General features: G+C 34.3%; 1 protein-coding gene across 24 annotated transcripts in view; it reads left to right on the top strand.

The window, feature by feature from the left end:
- The window catches only part of Crem (cAMP responsive element modulator), a 75860-nt gene that overhangs the window by 13982 nt on the left and 42737 nt on the right, over positions 1-19141 (top strand). For 20 of the 24 annotated variants that reach the window (XM_076832307.1, XM_076832300.1, XM_076832298.1 and 17 more), the window contains one exon: positions 5690-5813. In XM_076832307.1, the coding sequence (XP_076688422.1) occupies positions 5690-5813 (124 nt within the window). Of the gene's footprint in view, positions 1-5689; positions 5814-18235; positions 18314-19141 lie in introns of those variants that run through there. The other 4 variants (XM_076832318.1, XM_076832317.1, XM_076832316.1 and 1 more) reach the window with 1 other exon arrangement.

Below are 19141 nucleotides of genomic sequence, written 5' to 3'. Positions count from 1 at the left end.
ACCTGAAAAGAGCAAAAAAGGGCATGTGATCTAAAGAACAGATACAGAAATTTAAGAGTTGGAAGGAAGTAGGAGCCAAGGAAAAATGAAGGATGTAGATGTAACTGTTGATTTGGTGGCAGGGAAGTTGAGGGAGTTTTGATTAAAATCAGGAGGCAAAATCTTAGTTAAAGTACAATTAGGTAAATTTGGGCTGAGGATGTGGCTTAAGCGGTAGCGCGCTTGCCTGGCATGCGTGAGGCCTGGGTTCGATTCTCAGCACCACATACAAACAAAGATGTTGTGTCCGCTGATAACTAAAAAATAAAAAATAAATATTAAAAAATTCTCTAAAAAAATAATTAGATAAATTCAGGGATTTGAGAAGAGGGAGAAAATATGAAAAAGTTGGGGACAGTGGGAGTTTAAGCTGATTAGAGAAGCTCAATAAGATTACTGCCCATTTGAGGTTGAAAACCACCAATTCCATTGCTTCAGTAATATTGTTTTTTAATTTTATTAATTACTGTTCTTCATTCTTGGTTCAGGAATACAGGTGACAGAGAGTTAATTTTTTCCAGATTGGTATTTCCTAAGATACAGCATGAAGAAAAGGGACAAGAGAATTTAGGGGATTGGGAAAAGCAGTTAAAATGAGAAATCATGCTAGCTGAATATGGTGGAGGAATGAAGAAAGGAGACTGATGGAAAGGGAGAAAGTGCTCTGGAACTCTAAGTGCGGTGGAATAATAGGTGTGGTGGGAATAATGGATGAAAGATTTAAGCTGAAAAGTTAGGATGTTGTAGTGACAGTGGGGTGTTGGAATCAAATATTTTAGGCTGGAACAGTTTTGCCCACAGACAAGGTCCAGTGTTTCATCTACCACACTCAGTGAGAGGGATGAATCCCTTCCTTTAAATGTTGAACATACACAGAATGGTGGAAAGGAAGCCTTCTAAATTAGGGATCAAAATTTTCAGTTTATATTCTGGAAGTGAATAGAAGATGGTGATTTTCATATGGACAGGTACAAGATGGTGCAGCTGACTTTGAGCCTCAGTGAAATAAGGGTGTTATGAAGAAGTAAAGGAGGAACAGCTGGGAGCAGTAGTGAGGAACCAAGTCTACAGTGGAAGCCAGGTCAACATTCTGATCCTGAGTATGGAAGGTTGAGCAGTTCCCTCCTGAGATGACTGTAAGGGGCCTTTGGGAGTCTAGATACTACACTACAAAGGTATGGAAGAGCAGTAGGATTTGTTATGGGAGAGGATGAAAGCACTAGTTATGAAAGTGAAAATGAAATATGAGAGGAGCTTTTATCTTGGGCAGTGATGGAATGTGAAATGTTAATGGATGTGATTCTGGCATAAGTGCTGGGGCATCAAAATTTAGCCATGGCTTAGGAAGAGATTTAGTGACTGATTTATGATCTTCATAGTGGATGGCAGCAATTGTAAAGGGCAGCAGTTTAACTGTGCAGTTCATTGTTGGAATAAGAGGTTGTAAAGAATTAATACAAGTGGTAGTCTGGTAAGGAAGATGAATGGGCATAGCTGCTGACCTTCCATTTATGCCTTTACTTGAGGTCTCCTTGCATCCTGATTTGGTTAATGTTTAAATTTGAGGGGGTTTGTTTTTTTTTTTACAGTTGTCTTGGTTCTGACATGGACATGATTCTAGTTTTGGAGCTTGAAAGCATGGTAAGGATTATGAGGAAAGGGATAGGTGTTGTGAAAACTCCAGTTATGAAAAACTCAACAGGAGGGAGATGTGCATAAATACAGATTTGGCAATTATCTGCATTTAGGACTTAAGAAGTTATATTATGTAGATTAAAAAAAAGGAATGGAGCATAGAGTAAAAGATTGAAATCTGGAGACTACCCAAGATGATAATTAAGGTTATTACATGAGATAGTATATATGAAAACACTTTCATATGTGAAACATTTTGAAATCTGCTTGATAAATTATAAAGTCTTTTATTATATCTAAAAAATTGAGCTCTTAATAGTTTAGCTTTATCTTCTTAAGCATTAAAACTTATTTTTTTTTTGATGGTGGTTGTCTTAAATTCTATTGTGTGTGTACCATTCTGTCCTTAAAGTAAACTAAGCATTATTAACTTGTGTGTGTGTGTGTGTGTGTGTGTGTGTGTGGTACTAGGGATTGAACCCAGGGGTACTGTACCTCCAGGGAACATCCTCAGCTCTTTTTATTTTTTATTTTATTTTTGAGATAGGGTCTCACCAGGATGTCAAGGCTAGCCTCGAACTTGGGATCCTCTTGTTTTAGCCTCCCGAGTTTCTGGGATTATAAGCATGCTGGGCTAACATTTCTCGATGATTTATGACAGTCATTGCAAATATCAATATGACTTGGTACCTCACTTCCTTCAATTTCTTGAGTATAAAGAACTAGGCATCTGGTTGTGGTGGCACATGCCTGTAATCCCAGCCACTCAAGATCAGAAGACTGAGGCAGGAGGATGGCAAAATTTCAGGAACTCAGTGAGGCCTTAAATTGGCAAGTTAGCGAGACCTTGTCTCAAAAATAAAATAAATAAATAAATAAATAAAAGGATTGGGGATGTGGCCCAGTGGCTAAGCACCCCTGTTTTAATCCCTGGTACCAAAAAAAAAAAAAAAAAAAGAGCTATAGGCAATTTTATCTTACATGGACCCAAAGTGCTACAGCCACAGAGTTGGAATTCTTGATCCATTAATTATATGCCCTATAATTTTCCTCTTCTCATTGTCAACTCTTCTTATATCCACTCTAGTTAGGAATCAGATAAATGAGAGTCTTATTTGAAATAAGAATACATGGGTTAATACATGAACCATAGAAAGTTCTCAAGTTTTAGTTTTAGTATGTGGACATTGAACCATTTATTTTGCCTGTTAATAGGAAATTTTTTCTTTTTAAAACTTTTTTTTTTAATAGGCAACTTTTTTGTATTATCTGGTTCTTAACTGAATTATGTTAACACCAAATAGTTGATATTTCATACAATATAGACTGACTGAAGATATTGAAGGGCCTAGAGTAGAGGAGGCATCTGAAGTAAAAATTTTTTTCTAAATCATTGAAAGGTATTCATATCTGGTTCCCTTGACCCTTTCTAACCCTATTTCTACCAGTCCTACTCTGTCTCTTCCCTGATGAGTCTCATGCAAATTTTCTACTCCAGTCAACTGTCCTGTTTCCCAAAATCTAGACTTTCCTTCCTATCATACCCATCTATCCTTTTCTACTTGGCTCCATTCTCAGGCAGACTCCATCATTCCTGTCTGTTTTTCTAAGCATTTTATGCATAACAGGCTTCACATAATTTAAATATTTTAATATTTATTACTAGTCTACCAATAAGCCAAGTGAGTCTTAAATTTTAAGACTTGTTGGAATTACATGGATACAAAAAATTAGATTTCCCCAGAAAGTTTGGTGAAGTAAGTTTGGAAATCTGCATTTTTAAAAACAAATAATTTGAGAAATCAAGGACCATCTGGTAAATGAATTCCTTTAGGACAAGGGCCCACAGCTTACCCACTTTTGTATATAGAGCCTATTATGTAGATGATGCTGAATCAATCAGTTTATTAGGGGAGGCCTTTTAGCATGTAATTTTTGAGTTGAGACTCAGGTTTTGGCAGAATCTTAGAACTTTTAACAAAGGTGTAAAAATAGCACAATATTCTTAGAATCGTTGCCAAAATACTCCTACTAGGGTATGTTTAATGGAAAAAGGTTTTTTTTGTGGGGGTGGTCAGATACTTTTTGGTAAATGCTGCCTTCACTCTCCACCCTTCTCAAGGCACACTAGTATCTTCACACTTCTGAGATTTTTCTATAGGGAAAAAAACTCTTAGATGGGTGTCATAGTACATACTTGTAATTCCAGTGACATGGGAAGCTGAGGCAGGAGGTTTGAAAGTTGGAGGCCAGCCTTAGCAATTTAGCTAGACCTTGTCACAAAAAAAAAAAAAAAAAAAAAAGGCTGGGGATGTTGCTCAGTTCTAGAGAGCTCCTGGGTTTAAGAGAGAGAGAGGGGGAGGAAGAGGAAGAGGGAGAGGGAGAGGGGAAGGGAGGGAGGGAGGGACAGAAGAAACTCTTTAAACTCTATAGGTAAAGGATTTTGAGGGCTAGGGATATAGCTCAGTGTTAAGAGAGCTTGCCTAACATGTGGGAGGCCCTGAGTTTGCTCTCCAGCACCACCAAAATATACAGAAAACAAAAACATTTAAATAAGTGTTCACCCACTTATTTATCTCCTTTTGTGGATAATACTTTTTTTGTATCCTACAAAACTCTTACAGCATTCTCTTTGGAGTTCATATTAGCAAAAATAGAGCAGTAGGAATTAACATTTTATGCATGATGATATATACCTATTTTATGCATGTTATATGTACCCAGAACTGGAGAGGTCATGCCAGGCAGTAATAAGAAAAGAGGTAAAGGCATTGGAAAGTATTAAGGGATGTACATTTTTTCCACCATTGGCTAGACACTTTTTTTTTTTTGCACAATTCCTGCAAATTTGTAGGTATTAAAATGTAGGCTATATAGCATAGCCTATAACAGACAGGTTTGAGAATGCAAAGCTAGCTTCAGGTAGTGCTTACTGAAATGCAAATGAAGGCAGTAAATGAAAGACAGTAGATGAAGGATCTGGTAACTAATTAAATCTGGTGAAAACAATTTGAATTTTTAAATTCAATGTCTTAAGTAGGCTTCATACTTTGTGATATATATTTAGACCACTAAGGTGAAAAAATGTATCATACTACTGACATTTGAAAAGATATGGCAGCAGAGAGTAGTTGTATAACAATTTAAATTTTTAAATTTATTTTGTTTGCATTTTACATTTTTTCTTTTTTTAAATTTTTTAATATTTATTTTTTAGTTTTCGGTGGACACAACATCTTTATTTTATTTTTATGTGATGCCGAGGATCGAACCCGGGCTGCACGCATGCCAGGCGAGCGTGCTACCGCTTGAGCCACATCCCCAGCCTCTACATTTTTTCTTAATAAAATAAAATTTGTTATTATATGGTTGACCTTCTAGACTCTACATAGAAACCATTAACTTAAATTGAATTCAGAATCAAACTAAAATCATTTCAGAAGTTTTTCCTGGAAAAATTAGATTCTTCTCTGAATAACTGGGGAGCTGGAGGAAAGTGGTTAGCCCTCACTGATTGAATTTGTTTGGGAGGCTTGTTTGTCAGAAACTACTTGCTGACAAAGCAAGACACATTATTATGACATTTAATTTAGACAATGGGCAATTTTCCACACCGTAATATAAAACAGTTGTTAGACCTTGAGACTCATAGGATATTTATACTTTTCAGGTAAAGTAGAAAACCTAGTATTATTACTCTTTCATACTAAATACAATGCCCAAAATAATTATCAGGGAGACTTTAAGACTTAATTTTTAAAATAAGCTAATTCCCATAAAATACATTGCAGCATTCCCTTGGTAACATTGGGCAGAGAATGTGCCTTCAGTTTGGTGAGTGAAAATTCTGCTACTAAACCAATTTCTTGAATGAAAAAAAACAAAAAAGAAAAACCACAAGAGGATGATTGACTGCCATAAATGAATATCAGAAAGCTAAGTAAAAACAGTACTCAGTATTTCCTGATACTTTAGATGGGTCCTTAATGCTTCTTCCTTTTTATTGTCTTTTCAGACAAATGACCATGGAAACAATTGAATCTCGGCAGGATGGAAGTATAACTGATTCTGTGGCAGAGAGAGAATCTGCTCATATGCATACTCAGACTGGCCAAAATTCAATTCCTACTTTAGCTCAGGTAGGCTATAGGTAGGCACAAACACAAGTTAAAATTTTTGGAAAGGAGAATTATGTGCTGATTCTGTTTACTTGTAGTTGATCTTAAATTTCCCATTCTCCCTGATTATCAACTATTCTTACTATAATTGATTTTGAAAGGAAGATAAATATTTTAAATACTTTTACATTATAACAGTTTTCCACTACCACCACCATTGTGGGAAAGAAAAACAAAAACCCCTCCATAACATGTATTCTTCAAATTATTATTTGACTAGGTTGCTAATTCCAAATTGACATAGTTCCGATATTCTTAGTGTAAAGATGGCAGAAATCTTACTGTTTGCAAATATATATTTGACCTGTTCTTTACTGTTTTTTGTTTTTCAGTTTGTTTTTAAACTTTGTATTGGTTTCATTCAGAGAGCACAAGTGTTAGGACTGTAGGTGGGTCAGTGGTAGAGCACTTACCTAGCATGTGCCAGCCCGAATATAGAGGTTGGAGGGTACTAGAATCAGTTAGTGCATGTTTTTCAGCTCCTAAAACATATTTTTGAGATATCTATAAAAATATATAGTACAAACAAATACATTATTTATTAATTTATCAAATATTTATTGAATACCTACTGTGTTTATGCACTGTTCTAGATGCACAGGGATTTGCATAATTCCTGGCTTTAAATATCTCATAGTTTAGTAGAGTAGATGTATTTTTTAAAAATATTTTTTAGTTGTCAATGGACCTTTATTTTAATTATTTACATGCAATGCTGAGAATTGAACTTAGTGCCTCACACATGCTAGGCAAGTGCTCTACCACTGAACCACAACCCCAGCCCCTAGACGTATGTTTTAATAATAATTCCAATAAGAAGTGCTGTAAAATGTTACATCCATAATAAATAAGGTATCCGTAGGATGAAGCAGCCAGTTGGCTCAGAGTGCATTCTCAAGGATTTTTCATTTGAGCTAGACATAAAGGGTGAATAGGCAGATCCTAGGATGGAAGCATATTCTGGGCTATAGAAAGAGTACATACAAAGGGATGCTCAGGGAAAATACTAGTATCTCATTTACTGGAGCCTAGTATCTGGGCTGGAAAGTGGAGCTTGTAAAGGTCAACACAGAGTTGTAGAAATTTGAGAGTTTGCAGTGTCCTGCTCCAAATATTCTTGGAATATTCTCAGATGCTCACTGTTTTTAAAACACTAGTGAACTAGAAGTCAGGGAAGCAGTAAGAAAGGACATCATTAGAGTGCCTGCTGGTGCCAGGTAGTTGGGATACACATCTGTAGTGGGATTTTAGCAGAATCTTATGGGGAACCTGAAAAGGACTCAATAGCTGTCTGGAAGGCCCAGGAGAACAGCAGGTCTTATGTTGTCTCAGGCCAGACTGGTTCATGTGAGCTCACTTTTTTCCCAAAATTGGGCCCCATGCACCCAGCCTGCTTTTCTTTTCTCTTTTCAAGCTGCTAACACCCACCGTCTTCCCTCAGGTTTTCTCCAAGTGTTCTGTGGAGCTACATCTCCCTAGCAACACCCTTCTTTGTTACCCTGAATGACAGGCATGTAGCCTTTGTTTTTTAAAAAATTAAAACATGGCATTTTTCTCGTTAAAAAAAAAAATCATGTTCATTGTATAAGATTAACAAAATAAATATTAAAAGGAACATAAAACCTATCCATAATCTTTACATTCAGAGATGCAATCATTGGTTAATGATTTAATTATTAACATTTTGGTATATAACCTTTAGACTTTTTATCTGTGAAAATAGAATAGAATAGAATGAAATTTTTTTTTGTGTGTGTGTGTGTATGTGTGTGTGTGTGTGTGTAGTGATTTGGGATCTTCCAGAGGTTTTTTTTTGTTTGTTTTGTTTTTACCATATGTTAGACATTTTATTTTAACCTAAATCACATAATGTACATTCATTTCCTAATATTGTCCAGAGTTTTTTATAACTATAATGCCTGACCTTTAATTCTGGATTAATTTCTTTTCTGTATCTGAAAGCAAACCTTCCTTCTGTCTCCAGTTCCTTCCCTTTGGGTACTGGCTCACTAACTTCCACACATGTCATTTTCTCCATATTTCTGGGCCAGCACAGTCAGAACAAAAGATCCCCAAAGTTGAAAGAAATCCCTATTGTTGAAAGATGATGATTTGCAATTCTGAGAACCATCAGGCTAGCAACACCCAGCTCTGTGAGTCATAAGTTGCTGAGTGGTCCAGTAATAGGAAGCCTGAAAAGCAATCTTGGGTTTATATGTTTTGGAATTGAATAGGAGTCAAGTAGACAGAAATTAGGTTGTAGTAGGCTTTAACCAAGAGGAAAGAAGTGGTCATTGGGAGTATAGATTTTTGAAGACATTTCTGTGAAATAATAGAGGATAGGTTTGTGAGAGAAAGGGAAAGTTTTGAATAAAGTAGAAGAGTAGATAGAGCACTTGTGAGAAGGCCAAATCAAGAAACTAGGAAAAACTTTATATTTCTAATGCTTCTTTAAAAATCTCAAATATATCAGATGCTGGTATTTATTAAATCTGGATGGCAAGTTTATGGATTTTTCTATATGTTTGAAGTTTTTGATAAAAATAAAAAATAACTGGTTTTAATCTTTCACATACTTGAAATGTAAAAGAAATTAAAAGGTAATCTGGCCAGGTTTGGTGGTGCTCAGGAGGCACAAAATATGGCTCAGTGGCCAAGTGCCTCTGAATTCAATCCCAGTACCCCGGTTCCTCCCCAAAAAGGTAATCTGTGTGCTAATTAATGGATTATTTTAGTTAACTAAGAAATATCCTCTATGCTGTGCATGAATGATGATTATTTGATGATTTAGAACTCAATTCTTAGCAGTCAAAATATTCTGAACATATTAATTTAAATGTATGTGGTATCTGAAGCATTTCACTGACGTATTTGTTTTTATTATACAACACTATATATCTATGGATTATTAAATCAAACTGGCATCTTTATTAACCCTATGATGTATGACCAAAGTGACTGGTTTTTAAAAATAATACTCGATGGTACCATAATTTATTGGCCACTTGTCTCATTTTCTTCAAGTCAAGGGATGTAAATTCCCTGGTGTTTTAGACTTACATTCAGTTTTATATAAACAAGTCAGGGAAGCAGTAAGTAAGAACTTATTTTACATGATCAAATCATTCTTGTTTTCATGATCAAATCATCATTAAGCTGTGGAAACTAAAGTGTGATCAAAAATTCTGTGTGTTTGATCCTTGTGATTAAAATCATTTAATACTAGTAGTTCTGACTGCCCTGTCTTTTCAGAACTTCTGCTAATCAATTGTATGGCTAATGTACATCATCCTGTTTGTACAAAGACCTGACAGCTGTTGAGCTTCCTTTTGGTCCTCCAACCTTTGTTCTGCTGATGAATTAAAGGCAGGTGCTGCACAAGGGGAAGCTGGAATTTTAAGTTTTGGGTTTTTTTTTTTTGTTTGTTTGTTTTTTATTTGATTTTTAAAAAAATACATGATAGCAGAATGCATTACAATTCTTATTAAACATCTAGAGCACAGTTTCTCATCTTTGTATATAAAGTATGTTCACGCCAATTCATGTCTTTATACATGTAACTTTGGTTTTTTTTGCATTGCAATTCTTATTACACATATATACGACAATTTTTCATATCTCTGTTTGTATATAAAGTAGGTTGACACCCAGTTCGTGTCTTCATACATGTACTTTGGATAATGATGTCCATCACTTTTCACCATCCTTGCTGATCCCCTAACTCCTCCCTTTCCCTCCCACCCCACATCCCTATCTAGAATTCATCTATTCCTCCCATGCTCCCCCTCCATACCCCACTATGAGTCAGCTTCTAAGTTTTTGTTTTATAATTTCCCAGTTGTAAATGACATTTTTCTTGTTTATGTTCTAAAGTAAAATCACCATAGGAGATAATGTCAAAAAATTGGAAGCAGGAGTTGCCATTAACAAATCCTGAGTGACAGATAGTTGGGGATTAAATATTGTGACTTGGCTTTCTTCTTGCCTGAATGACTTTATGTGTTGATCCATTAATAATATGCCCTATAATTTTCCCCTTCTCATTGTCAACTCTTCTTATATCCACCCTAGTTAGAAATCAGATACATGAGAGTCTTATTTGAAATAAGAATACATAGGTCAACATATGAATTATAGGAGTTTTTTCGTTTTTAGAAAGTTTAGTATGTAGACGTTGAACCATTTATTTTGCCTGTTAGTAGGCAAATTTTTCTTTCTTTTTTTTTTTTTTTTTAAACAGGCAACTTTTTTTGTATTATCTGGTTCTTAACTGAATTATGTTAGCACCAAATAATTTTTAAAGTTCTTTTGATGTGAAAGATTTCAAGCATATACAAGAATAGAATAATTATTTCTCTATATACACACATGCATGCACTCGCACACACTAATTATCAAGATTTTGTAGCACTTGCCTCATCTGTTTTCCTTTTTTTTTTTTCTTTTCATTGAAGTATTTTTGAGCAGCTCTGCAGATCTCAGACATTATGGCTTTTTGCTCCTACTTACTTCTGTGTATGCAACTCAAAACAAAATGCACATTTTTTTTATAAAACGAAATGTCACTGTCATACTTCATAAAATCAAGTATTATTCCTTTGGTTAGTGTGTAATCTATATTCATATTTCCCCATTTCTCTCATATATTTATGACTCACAATGATGCCACCTTGAACTTTCCTTGTTCCCAGTCTCTTGGGAATCCATCATGCTGCCATGAAGATCTAGATGTGTGGGGTAATCCAGATGAAACCCTTGGAAGGGATGTGCTTTAAAACTGGCTTTCTGCAGTATGGTTCCTTGTAGCTGCTCATGAAGTCTTTAGGCCTGAGTATGATACCTAGACTGTGAAAGCTAAATAACTTTTCTTAGTAAATGACCAATTCTCAAAGTTGCAACAAAGAGGAAGGGAAAGATAAACAGAATCACAGGAGTGAGAACTGGAAGGAAATTCTGGAAATCATTAAGGTCAGCCTATTGCTGGAAAGAATTAATTCTAATACAAAATTTAACCCATTTGAGTACCTGTATATATTTTTTGAAACAAGGAGATGCTTGGGAGGCAGAGAAAGGGACCAGGGAGTGTTGTTCACTGATTATGCTTTGCTAATCTCCTTTCTTATCACCTCTGTTCTCAGTGTGCACAGTGTGTAAAGAAGCACCTCAGAATAAAGCAGGCCTGGCATATAGTGAGGGATTGAAGTAGGGAACAACTTAACAAGGGATACTTGGAAATATTATATTTTAATGTATAAATTGTAATTTTTCTTTTTCAGTTTCATTGAAAATTGGAATGGCATTTCTCATTATTTTGGCCAGCTGAATCAAAAACCAATCTTCTTGGTTCTAATCAAGACCAGGAAGAATGTATATAGTTCTCAATAAACAAAACAAAGTAATAATAACAATAATAGAATTTCAAGCAACATTTGCCATTTGCCATTAATGATAGGTCACCAGCATCATATTTGTATATGAAAGTAGTATCATTTTAGGTTGATTTATTTGTTTTCAACTAGGTAGAGCTAGCTTGAGCTCAGTGTTTAATTGAATCTTTTTTTTTTTTTTTTTAATTTCAGTGTGGTAATTCCCTTAGCTGAGGATCTCTTACTAAAGGAGAAAACTGTTCCTCTTAAGAATTGAAAAAAAAAAAAAATTGTGTTTTACTGCTTATTTTCCTACTGTTGCTTTTTCTTTCTTTCTTTCTTTCTTTCTTCTTCAGTGTTAGGGATGGAATGCAAGGCTTGTGCATACTAGGCAAGTGCTGAATCACTGAACTACATCCCTAGTCCTATTTTAATTTTTTTATATTCTTTTAAAATTATGTTTCTTCCCCTCTTTTTCATTATCCTTATTTTATATTTTAATATTTATATTCACTTAGAATTTTGTCTATAAAAATAAAACACAAATTGGAAGAAAACCTAAGAGTGGTTTTTTAGTAAGTGCTAAATCTATATTATATGTGGTTCTTCAGTCAACCTATTGAAAAAACTATGCAGTGAAATGTAACTCATTTTTGAAGATAATTCAAGAATGATAAATCAAAAATAATTTCAAGGTTTGAAGACCATGAGAACAAGGTCATAAATGTTAAAATTAATGAAGATTTTTTCAACTTGAACAATAATTTGTTAAACATCTGTATTGATACATGATAAGTTTGTACATAATACTTAATAGAAGCTGGGCATGGTAGAGTATGCCTGTAATCCTAGCAACTCGGTAGGATCTCAAGTTCAAAGTCAGCCTCAGCAACTTAGTGAGACCTTGTCTCCAAATAAAAACAAAAGGGTTAGGGATGTGGATCAGTGGTTAAGCATCCCTGGGTTTGATCCCCTGTACCAAAAAAAAAAAAAAAAAAGAAAGAAAGAAAAGAAAGAAAGAAAGAAAAAAAAGTCTTAATAGATTTTCTTAAAATTTTCTTCTTGGCTTTTGAATATACTCTGGTTTTTCATCTCGATCAGTATATTAAAGATGATAGTACTTTGCCTTGAATAAATTTAATGTTTCAGGAGGTACAAAGGTAATCAAAGTCAAATTTCAGGAAAAGGTTATTTTTGTACTTACAATTAGGACAAATACATGCAAGATTTTTCTGTCTTGTAATTTTTTTTGAGACTTGGGTACTCTTTAGTTTTCAAATTTCCTTTTTTTAGTTTTAATAATGGGTAGTATGTCATTAGCAATAATGGAAAAATAAAGTAAGGAGTATAACACAGTTATACTTTTTATCTTTTTCATTATGATTTTCTTTGGTAAAAGAGTAGGCCGGGCTGGAAACAATGGCACACCACTGTGATCCCGGCAACTCTGGAAACTGCAGGAATATCATAAGTTCAACGCCAGACAGGGCAACTTGAGACCCTGTCTCAAAATAAAAAGTAAAAAGGGCTGTGAGTGTATCTCAGTGATAGAGTGCCCTGGGTTCTTTCTTTAGTACTACTCCAAAAAGTTAAAAAAAATTAAAAAATAGGCTGGAATGGGGGAAGAGTTGTTATTTAATGGATCTGGAGTTTCAGACGTGCAAGACCAAAAAGTTCTGGAGATCTGTTTTATAATAATGTAAATATGTGACACTACTTATCTGTATGTCAAATGGTCAATTTTATGTTGCATGTTTTTTGCCACAATATAAAAATAACAACAACGGGGCTGGGGCTGTAGTTCAGTGGCAGAGTGCTTGCCTAGCATGTGTGAGGCACTGGGTTTGATCTTTAGCATCACATAAAAGTAAACAAATATATAAAGGAATGCAATTCATCTACAACTAAAAAAAAAATTTAAAAAAGCTAGATTTGAAATTTGAAAAAAAAACATTAATTTTTGTAGTGTCTTCTTTAAATAATTCAGAGTTTATTGTTTTGCTTTGTTTTATTCTTTGTTATTTTAAGTTTATAAATCCCAACCTGTTAAAGGAATTACATTTGGAAAATACAGAGGCTTTGGGAGATTTTTACTTCACTGAGTAATTATGGTGACATCTTCATTGTGTTCTTCAGAAATGTGAATTTTCTTAGCCATAAGAGATCAAATTCTAGTGTCTTCCCAAACAGGCATGAAAGAGAAAACCTGATTATGGTTTGAGTGTGTTAGGTAGCAGTATTGCATGAAGGTGATGCACTTGCTTTAAACAGGTATCTTCTGTTTAGAAGTAGACCTCTATTTTGGTAGATTAAAAAAAAAAAAAACCACTGGGTTTTGTTTTGTTTTATTGTAGTGCTGGGTATAAAACCCAAGACTTCATGAATGCTGGGCAAGTGCTCTACCACTGAGCACTCAGCTCATAAAAGACTGTTTTGAAAATATCAGGGGCTGGGGATGTGGCTCAAGCGGTAGCGCGCTGGCCTGGCATGCCTGCGGCCAGGGTTCGATCGTCAGCACCACATACAAACAAAGATGTTGTGTCCGCCAATAACTAAAAAATAAATATTAAACTTTTCTCTCTCTCCCTCCCTCCCTCTCTCACTCTCTCTTTAAAAAAAAAAAAAGAAAAATATCAGGTGTGGGGCTGGGGTTGTGGCTTAGTGGTAGAACACTAGTCTCACACGTGTGAGACCCTGGGTTTGATCCTCAGCAGATATGCTTACACACCATGGTAGTACTGCCAGTTTAAGTTGGTTTCCCAGTCTTTTGTCTTTAGTGCTTTCTCACTGTATCTTTTCTAAAGGAAAAGGAGCCCTAATTTATACATCTGTACTCAGCTTGAGTTCAGTTAGTTATTAAGAAGTATTGATGTGAAGTACTTTTAGTACTGTAATACACAAATATAATATTCTTATTTTTTATGCATAGTTTTAAGTATTAAGACAATTATTTGATCCTCTTTTTCTTTATGTAAAAAAATTTAGGGCTGGGGTCGTGGCTCAGTGGTAGAGTGCTCGCCTAGCACATGCAAGGCACTGGATTCGATCCTTAGCACCACATACAAAAAAATAATAAATGAATAAATAAAATAAAGGTATTGTGTCCAACTATAATTTTTTTTTAATTTAAAAATTAAATTAAATTTAATTTAATTTAATGTGTTTTTGAAATGTGTTTTTCAGTACTAGGGACTGAACCCAGAGGTGCTCTACCACAGAGCTACATACTCAGCCCTTTTTATTTTTTGAGAATCTTGCTAAATTTGTTCAGATTTTGATTTTCATATGTATCTTTGATTCTCTTCCATTTTGGGTAAGTTTTTTAAAAGAATGTTAATCCTTCCAAATCAATGGGTTTAATATTATATTATTTAAGCTCCACTTTATAGAAAATGAAATGTAACAATAGTAAAAATAACAAAAATAAGTGTTTATTGAAGACTCAACTTTGTGCCAAGCACTATTCTAAGTGTGTTAAACACAGCCAGTTTGGCTTTAGATTTCATTAACCTTTCCACCATTTATTTCCTACAATATTGATGTCCTTAGTTGAACCAATTTTAGAGAGCATCACCTAGAAAAATCCATCGTTAGCAATTAGTAATAATAAATGTATACTCTTTATATATAGTTACTCTCTATATAACATAAACTAGAATATATAGTATTGTGTAAATATATTTGTATATCATATATAATAATACATGTATATGTAACAATTACTATATAGTATGTATAAGATATACATATAGATATTATATACTGTACATGTTTACTCCATTATTCAGTGGCAAAATAGTTATTTTCATATTTCAATCCCAATTTAGCATCAAACCTTGAGTATGTCAAGAACATAGAAAGTTAAAATTTTGTTAATTTTGATGTATTAATAATCATTTCCTTATAATTCCTGACATCAGTAGCCATTCTATCTGTTCTGGGACCAGGAGTATGTGAGTGTCTGTAGCTTTAGAATTATACTTTATAAGATGAGGAGAGGACTGGGAAATGTAACTCAGTGGTAGAGCATTTGCCCGAAGTGTATGAGGCCCTGGGTCTGATCCTTGGCTGCACACACACACATACATACAAAGATAAGGAAATCATTCTCATTGTTTAACAAAATGAATTTAAGAGTTTTCCTTGCAAGAAGCTGTACCCACTAAATTAGAAACCATTTATTACTATTTTTTAAAAAATTCTGATTTAAAAAAAAACATAGCAAAGTTTACAGTCTTAACCATTTTTAAGCATACTGAAGTTTTTCATCTTGTAAATGTGAAACTCTGTACCTATCACACAATTTTTTACCTTTTTACTTTCCCCTAGTCCCTTGTAAACACATTCTACTTTATACTTCTATGAATTTGACTAGCTTCCTCCTATACCTGTAACCATAGTATTTTTCTTTTTGTTACTGGTTTACTTAACATAATTTTCTCAATGTTCACCCATGTAGCATGTGACAAGATTTTTCTTCCTTTTATAGTTTGAATACAATATTCCACTGTATGGATGCGTTGTATTATCACTATTTTAAGGGTTTTTTTTCTTTTCTTTTTTCTTTTTTTTGCCAAATCAGTATTTTCAAGTTATACCAAGTGATAGAAGAAATGCAGTAGAATAACACAAATTAATTTCATTTTGACTCTTTAATATACATTGCTATAAATAGTTGATTTAGGTCAGAAATAAAGATTAACATGAAACTTTGGACAAGTGGGTTTTAGGCATTTATTATGTGATTTCTGGCTTTGGGTATGCCATTTCCATACATCATTAGAAATTATCTGTTATTAAGAACAATTTTAACATTCACTGTTTGGTCTTATAAAGATGTTTTCAGTATAATAGCTGTTTGGGGCTCGGGATCACACTATAACCTACTTTTCTATGTACATTTATTATTCTGTAATACATTTGGCTAGTGAATTATGATCAGTTTCAGTCTTAATGAAATCAAATACAAGATTGGCTTTTAAAGGTTCTAGGGGGCCAGGTATGGTTGGTGCATGCCTGTAATCCCAGCTACTCAGGAGGCTGAGGCAGAAGGATCACAATTTTCAGGGCAGCCTGAGCAATTTAGGGAGACCCTGTCTCAAAAGACAAGGGTGTGGGGATTTAGCTCAGTGGTGAAGGGCCTTTGGGCTCAATTCCCTAGTACCTGATGAAATAAAAATTCTGAAGGGCTGGCTCAGTTGTAGAATGCTTGTCTAGCATGCTCAAGGCCCTGTATTTAATCCTTAGCACTGCCCCTCCCCCCAAAAAAGAATAAATAAATAAATAAATTTTAAAAATAAAAGTTCTAGAGTTAAAAGATTTTTGAATTGTATCAGACCATATGCATTTTCAAAATACTTTTTAAAATATGTGATGTAGCCGGGTGTGGTTGTGCACGCCTATAATCCCAGTGGCTCGGGAGGCTGAGACAGAAAGATCATGAGTTCAAAGCCAGCTTCAGCAGTTTAGCAAGGCACTAAGCAACTCAGTGAAACACTGTCTCTAACTAAAATACAAAATAAGGCTAGGGTTGTGGCTCAGTGGTCTAGTGCCCCTGAATTCAATTTCTGGTACCACCCCCCAAATATATACACACACACACACACACACACACACACACACACACATACACACACATACACACACACACATAATACATATATACATCTATATGAATGATGTACATTAAATATCTCATAGTAGTTAGAATATAAAGTGATGTTCCAAATACTGTAAATAGAAAATTCAGGATACTATAAGGATTGGCTGGGGGGGGTGAAATATATATATATGCTAAGAACATTATCAAAATAGAATCTTTAAACTATATATGTATAATTAAGACTAGCTTGATTATGATATTTGCTTTGATTTCAAAAAGTAAATGTTTTAGGGACATAAAATTTGTCCATTTATATTTACAATACCAGAAACAGTGACCACCTTCCCCATTTTATTCAGATTATAGGTTTCAGATAATATTTATTTAAGCCTTAGGTATACATGCAAAAAAATGTTTGAGGGGCTGGGTTTGTAGCTCAGTAGTACAGCACTTGCCTAGCATTTGTGAGGCACTGGGTTTGATCCTCAGCACCAAATAAATAAAGGTATTGTGTCCATGTACAACTAAAAAAATATTTAAAAAAAAATTTAAGGCAATAGTTCTTTAGAATTATTACAGATAGTAGACATAAAATATTAGTCTCATACATGACTAGTTTTATTAACAGAAATTTTCGGTTTATATACTCAAGGTAAAACTAAGTAAAATTTAACTCCATTGATTTTGCTATCAAAAAAAAAAAAAAAAACAAAAAACCCTAAACAACTCTGCCCCCCAAAAATGCTAAATGGGAAAGAAATCACTTAACATGCTGAAATGAGGACTAACTCTGTCTTTTGGATTTCCAGTTTGTATTTGTCTTCATTTGGCCCAAGTAAATATTAGTGTTTTAGAAAGCAAGGCGTTTTGCATCTTCATTAAGTATTCAATTAATATTAGTTTTGTTTTCCTGTTTCAACCTTAACATTTTTGAGATTTTTTAAACACTGTTTTTTTCAAAGAAGAAAAAGATAGTTGAATTCTGTTTTAATACCCAGAAATCAAGATAGCTTTCAATATTTTGCTTAGATTGTTAATGGATTTTCATTATAGTCCTTGACATTAAACTAGTTGATCTGGAGATTTGATTTTGCTTGCAGCAGAGTTGATAGAGTAGTCTGCTATATTGTCAATTCACATCTTTTTAGTCCTTTATTAACTGTCTTGAATGTAGGCCCAGTAGCTCTGTGACATTCACAGCTGTACTGTGACATCATAAACCCCATCGTGAGGGAACCTAGCTACAGATTGGAGCTAGTCTACTAGGTGCTAATCAAATGCTGTGTTACAACATTGTGAGGTTTTCCCAGTTTTAAGCGTCATTATTAGGATTTTTTTAATTGCAAAGCCAAGTAAGGCATCACCTTAACCTATTTCTTCAGATTAACTACTGTCTGTAGTGGGATTTTCAGTGGATGTGGTGGCATCAGCATAATCTATGTTTCAGGCATCCTATAGAAGAAGATTATTCTTCAGGGGATCTGGAAAAAAAGGTAAATATTATCTACTCTGAATTCATTGTTCATAGTTTTAAAGCCTCATAAAAAGAGGTATAAAGTTATAAAATATGTTCTTTGAATGATTTTTAAATTGTCTTAGCACTTGCCTACTTGGTTATTGGAATGTGATGAATACACTTCTAGATCTTACTGTCACTTTCTCCTTCTCTTCAGATTTCTCTTTATGCTTTTTGTGCAGATGTCTACTCTTCTGAGACATTAAACTTTCCACACAAATATCTCCCTTTCACACTCCCCCTACCTTGTCACTCTCCAATCCCTTATCCTGCTTAATTTTTCTCTAAAGAATTGAGCAGCACCCAAAATTATGCATTTGTTTCTTCATCCTTTTTTTCCTCCTAATCTGGAAGGGCAGGGACTTTTCTGGTTCACTGCTAAATCCCCACTGTCTAAACACACAGCAGGCTTCCAGGAAATATTGTTGAATAAATAAGAATGAGTTAATTCATAAATACAGTGTATTCCATTGAATTTTTTTACTTATAAAAAAGTCTTAGGATGAATGTTTGATGTCAGAGAGAGTTGTCCATTTCTGCCTGTGGTTAACATGTGTTAGTTCAACTGAAACCTTTCTGTTTCCAGAGCTTTTTGAGAATCCTATTTGTACATTGCAAATAAATTATCGTATTCCTTATAGATTGCTGTTTGTCAGTATTATTCAGATCTTTCTTTTGTTTTTCAAATCATTATTTCTTTTCTGAGCTCTAAGCCAATAGTCATTCCCTTAATTCTCCTTGCCTAGTAAACATTTTAACCTGATTGTCCTACCTTGCTTTAATCCTTACCTGCCTAACTGCATCT

Source organism: Callospermophilus lateralis, chromosome 13, assembly GCF_048772815.1.
Source record: "Callospermophilus lateralis isolate mCalLat2 chromosome 13, mCalLat2.hap1, whole genome shotgun sequence".
In the NCBI taxonomy this organism is placed as follows: Eukaryota; Metazoa; Chordata; class Mammalia; order Rodentia; family Sciuridae; genus Callospermophilus; species Callospermophilus lateralis.
The sequence above is the reverse complement of the archived record's forward strand: the minus strand, read 5'-3'. Positions and strand labels throughout refer to the sequence as shown.